The 5,718-nt window shown below is 30.8% G+C and overlaps 1 protein-coding gene across 1 annotated transcript; it reads right to left on the minus strand.

The window, feature by feature from the left end:
- Window positions 1-217: 217 nt before the first annotated feature.
- LOC136389377 (natural killer cells antigen CD94-like) lies at window positions 218-5,718 on the minus strand. The gene is made up of 6 exons (XM_066361182.1): window positions 5,544-5,718; window positions 4,619-4,711; window positions 4,413-4,475; window positions 2,708-2,859; window positions 1,808-1,911; window positions 218-654 (listed from the first exon to the last, which is right to left on the minus strand). Exons 1-6 carry the CDS (start codon window positions 5,548-5,550, stop codon window positions 537-539), a joined length of 537 nt encoding a protein of 178 aa, XP_066217279.1. The 5' UTR covers window positions 5,551-5,718; the 3' UTR covers window positions 218-536.

The following is a 5,718-nucleotide window of genomic DNA, read 5'->3' on the forward strand; positions in this document are numbered from 1 at the left end:
AAGAAAGGGCACAAATGTGTTCCCTTTGAAAGTCAGATTATACAGATGAAGAAACTGTCATATGGAAGTTTCAATTCTACATTAAATCATATAGATGTATAGATATCTAGATAGAACTAATTTCTAGAGAAGTAAAAATGGGATGAGAATTCCCAGTTTAGGATGGCATACATAGGTCTGAAATGATGTTGATATATATTGTTTGATGTGAATTGTTTTATTTAAATTAATGCAAAAATGATTAAAAGAATATATGCATGAAATATATTACATTCAACATTGAATATCTGCATTAAATCAAAATATTTATGAAATTCATCATCTTGATGCTTTATAACTTTAAATATAAGTGCACAAATTTTATTATTTTTAAAATACATGATTTCAAATACATGAATATTGCATGATAAGACAATGTGAAACATTTTACAGATCCCAGAAATAGATAATTAGTAATATTGTAAAAGATAAATTTATTACAGTATTTTTAGTAATACAGCAACTTCATTACCCACCTCTTCTGCCCTAAACAACAACTAAATGCGCTGTTGTTTACAGATATAATAATTTGTATTTGTGCAGGGTTCATCTATAAAACTTTGGAGTAGCCTATACAGTATGCAGTTCTTTGTATTTATTTCAGTGAATGATAATCTGTTATGAAAAATAAAATATCATATAAGAAAGGAAATAAGAAGGTTCACGTATGCTTTTTTATTAAACGATAATACTTATTAAAACATTAGAATGACATTCATGTAGTGAGTCATTGTATTTCTTTTTCAACAGCAACAGTTTTATGATTCTAAGTACAACAGTATAAAAACTCAGTTACTGCATCATTAATGAATAGCATTAAGGCCAGAAATTTTTTATTTTTGCCATTGTTATTAATGGCTTTGATAAGTGATAAACTTTACCTCTATTTTGTTTAAAGATGTATTGATTAATTTATTCTAGAAAAAAAATCCCAGCATTAAATCTGTCATATATGATACTTTAAAAACTATGCTTATGCCTGACCAGGTGGTGGCACAGTGGATGGAGCATCAGACTGGGATGCGGAGGACCCAGGTTCAGGACCGTGAGGTTGCCAGCGTGGGCACGGGCTCATCTGGTTTGAGCAAAAGCTCACCAGCTTGGACCCAAGATCACTGGCTCAAGCAAGGGGTCACTCGGTCTGCTGAAGGCCCGCGGTCAGGTCACATGTGAGAAAGCAGTTAATGAACAACTAAGGTCTCGCAACGAAAAGCTGATAATTGATGCTTCTCATCTCTCTCTGTTCCTGTATGTCCCTGTCTATCCCTCTCTCTCTCTGACTCTCTCTCTGTAAAAAATAAAAATATTTTTTTAAAAAAAGATACCTTTTTTTAAAAAAAAAGAACTATGCTTATGAGTAAAAACTAAAATTTTAAGGTTACTAATATGCTAAGAATACTGGGCTTTGTACATTAACAAAGAAAGCAATGGCTCTCCTGTGTTCCGGGGACAGCATCTGTGTGTGAGCATCTGTACATGTACAACACAGTCAAGTATTTGAACTGAGCCAAATAAATAAAGAAATAAACTACACATCAAAATCTCTTTAATGGTTATAAACACTAACTTTTTGTCAGTTGAGCATATATATACATGGATGTTTTAGATGGGACTAAAATTGTTACTCACTTGTATTTATTTTATTTTCTGTATACACATACCCTAGATAAGGTATCATAGCAACAGTGTTCCATAAGTTACATTTTCTGGTAATATCTAAGAATAAACTCATAAAGAACTGAAAAGATGTTGATTGCCAGAAACTTACTGATCTTGGGAGACAGAAGAGCCATCCTCCCACAACCAGGCACCATGCTCTTTGTTGTAAGAGAGTCCAATCCAGTGAAAATTTTTATTTGAGTTCATAAAACGCTGTTTGGAAACAGAGACAAACATTAATTTAATCTGGGTCTACTCTGGTAATAATGTACTTTCAAGAAAATCAGTCATTGCAGACTATTTTTAACCTTAGTTTAGTAGGTTTAGTCACATGACCCATATTTTTTTCCTTTATCAGGTTCATTCATTTATGAAGGAAAAAAATCTCACTTCTTGAAGGAATGAATAATGTTATAAAGAGAATTAGGGTTTTTCTGGAATGCTTTCTTCCTAGGGGACCAACCATCAAATCTGATCCTAAATTAGCACCTTAAGGAATAAATTTCATGGATCTAACCTATTCAACTTATACTTAATGAAAGTTCTTCATGCCACTAGAAAATTTTTTCACTTTTTTCTTAAGAAATGGGTAGTTTTATGATCTTATTTTCCATATTCATGTCACATTATATTCCAGAATGTTGACAACAGCTATATAATTACAAAAGAAATTATAAATTCAATTATGGAAATAAAAATTACAAAGTTGTTGAGTTAGATTTTGAATAAAAATAATGAATCATTGTTTCATCTTTGATCTGTCTCTAAAAAGTCTCTTCTACTTTAAATGGTATTTATTTTTATTTTTATTCTTATAATATAAATCTTTGAAAAATTCTATGGAGGCTCTAAAATAATTATTTCAAAGCATGGGAAATTAGTAAATTATTAGTTAAATATAACCATTCAGTTACTCTCTGATTAAAGACAATTCAAATTACTCAGTTCATTTAAATACTATATTTTTTTAGATCAAAGAAAATGTTGAAAATCAGAATTAAATACATGCCAATTCATCTTTGTTTTGCAACTGAATTAAACTGGAATTCTGGGAAACACAGAATTCCTTGCTTTCTGCCCAAGTTTTCTGTTCATTAGAAATGAAATAACAGCTACATTGGTATCCAATCCACTTTTCTGGGCAAGAACAGCAGCCAGAGCCTAAGGAAAAAAAAATAAAGCATGACTGATAGCTTTGGAAAGTCAATATTATCAATACTATTTACTCATTCAAGAATCATTTGCTATTAATTCTTTTTTTTCTACAAATATTACTAAAATCTACTAAATACTTCATAATTTGGAGACAATGTGAATGAGTCAGACTTGAAGTTTTTCTCTTGGGAATTATACCCTAGAAGTCAAGTCAGAATTATATAAACATCCTCATAGAGATTATATCCTAGAAATAGAGTCAGAATTATATAATCTCCAATCATGTACTAATTATACCTAATGATAATTTGGAACTTATACACAAGAAGTTCAATATGTTAAAACATTGGTAGCCCAGTGTAAGGTGGGAGCACTTAGAAGGACTTCTTTTGAGAAAATGACCCAAAATTGAGCTTTGTTGTGTAAATAGGAGTAGACTAGATTAAATAGATGTTTAAGGGAGGAAGACACTTTAGCATATTTCCTGAGACAGAAAGAATATTGTACATTGGGATAATTTTGATAGATGTTTGAGTATTTCTTTTCTAAATGAAGTTCAATAAAATAATTAGCTTGAAATCTAATCAATACTGTTTTGAAAAGTATTACTATCCTCAGTGATAAAATACTGTTTTGAACAGATTTTCTATCCTCAGTGATAAAAGTGATACACACAGTAGGTACTCCAATCTTTGTCAAATAAATATTGCTGAAGTTTTAGAAGAGAATGGTGGTCACAGGGGCTGAGAGGTGGAGACAAGTGGGGAAATTTTGGCTAAATTCTAGTTAGAAGATGAGTAAGTTCCGGGAATCTACTGCACAGTATTGTGATTTTCATTAACAATACTGTACAATTATAAGTTGTTAAAAAAAAAGTAGATCTTACCTATTCTCACCACAAAAGACAAAAAGTGATTATGTGAAGTGATAATTGTTAGCTTATATTATGATGGTAATCATATTGCAATATATAAGTGCAACAAATCAACACAAGATACACCCTAAACTCACATAATGTTATATGCCAATTATATCTCAATATAGCTGAAAAAATGCTAAGAAATATGAATGAATTGTTAAATAATCACAGAAGATGGTGAGACAACTTGGAGAACTTTTGAAAAAAATACATTAAAAATTGCACTTTGAACTGGATTTTACTGATTAAAGTTCTGCACTATCTTCTGAGTCATACAAGAAATAAAGCTAAAATAAAGAGATATAAAAGTATAAGTTGTGAGCAAACAAAAGCAGAAAATTAGGATTAACTATACTTTGTACTAAATTTATTTTTTATTTGTTACTTAAACATGAGCACTCACATAGGAAAATTGTCATTTCAAGCTAATATTTAACTTATTAATTAAATATGTAATTTATTTGGATATTCAATGTAATCTAAAATTTCTTATACAGAACAATAACATAAGACTATTCTACAATTAATAGGTAAACTTGTATTACTACATACAATATTCCACCATGCTTCTGTGTGAGAAAAAGTAAGAAATTATTACATCCTCTACCAACACAAAGGTTTTCCAAAGTATACTACCTACCTTCCTGGAGCTCTAGGGGGTGTCCTGGAGATAATGTTGGCTGAATACTTTGTTTATAAAATTCTACAAGAAATAATTAGAAATTTAGTTAATTAGATAGACATTTGTGAAATACCACAATAGTATGCATTAATAAAATGAAACCTTTCATATTGAATGGTTTCATCACAGATTTGATCTTTAATTAAAGTTGCATAAAAACTTACTATTTTTTAACATAATTCCCAAAGTAGCCATCAACACAAGGCATGTTAACCCTAACATCCCAGAAATCAACCTCCACGAAGTGATCTGAAAAACTGTAGGAAAAGAAAGGTAGGGGAATGAATTAAACAGCAATCACAGGAGCTTCAGTTGTTAAAAGCAGAAACTAAGTTGAGAGTATCCAAGTATTTCTTCATTTTGACAATCCAACCATCTTGCCAGTGAAATGTTGAAAATTGAAGACATTCCATTCAGAATTTCACCCATTAACAAACTTTTTATGTGATACTTTGTTCTTCCAAGAGGCTATTCATACAGTTTGTTCTTTACCAGATTTACCTCAGAAAAGTGGATTAAACTTTTTTTTTTTAATTTAGAAAATAAGCTCAAGGATCTGGAGTAAGAAGAGATGAACAGAGGTTTTACAGAGATGAGAAGACATATGCACATCTGGACCCAGTGTGAGAAGAGGTTCCTCAACCAATGCATAGGCAATACCTTGAGGACCCAAATTCATTTCAAGTACAATAAACTATAGTACATAAGAAATCATTTTTTACAAGAGCATTACACTTTCTTATACCCAGAATTACTTACATCCAGTCATTTCCCCAAAACAGTTCAACATTAGGAGATTCAGCATTAACATTAGCACAGTTCCTAAGTGTGCTGTCATTAACAATAGTCCAATGCCTCAATCTGTTAATCTGGGTAGTTTTTGAATGTCATAACACAAATGTTAAGGTTTTAAATAGAATTTTAAATAGAATTTTTAAGCATTGTGTTGTTAATATTTGGAATTCTACTTTTACTCTACACTAAAATTATGTTGCTCATAATTTAACCTGTTAAATTCAGTTCCCACTTAAAATTTAGAGCTTTCTCTTCTTACTTCTATTCTTATTTTATGACTGCGACCTCACATACCTGCCATGAGAAATGTTGTTCCAGTGTTGATGCAAATAACTCACAATGTTTGTTTGTTCCAGAAGAATGTTGTCAGATCACGGAATTGAAAAGGAAGCGAGGAATCCAAAAGTAGCGTGTGTGGAAGTTTAAAAGAAAAAGAGAACTTGTGTATTTAAGAGATGTTCTTGAATCA

The sequence above is a fragment of the Saccopteryx leptura genome, chromosome 1 (assembly GCF_036850995.1).
Source record: "Saccopteryx leptura isolate mSacLep1 chromosome 1, mSacLep1_pri_phased_curated, whole genome shotgun sequence".
Classification (NCBI taxonomy): domain Eukaryota; kingdom Metazoa; phylum Chordata; class Mammalia; order Chiroptera; family Emballonuridae; genus Saccopteryx; species Saccopteryx leptura.

What these genes read in the sequence shown, in the direction of transcription:
- LOC136389377 (XM_066361182.1), bottom strand. An exon ending in GGGAATTATGTTAAAAAATA is followed by an intron (nt 4,476 to 4,618) that starts GTAAGTTTTTAT and finishes TATTTCTTGTAG; the next exon opens with AATTTTATAAACAAAGTATT. An exon ending in TCTTCTGTCTCCCAAGATCA is followed by an intron (nt 655 to 1,807) that starts GTAAGTTTCTGG and finishes TTTTCATAACAG; the next exon opens with ATTATCATTCACTGAAATAA.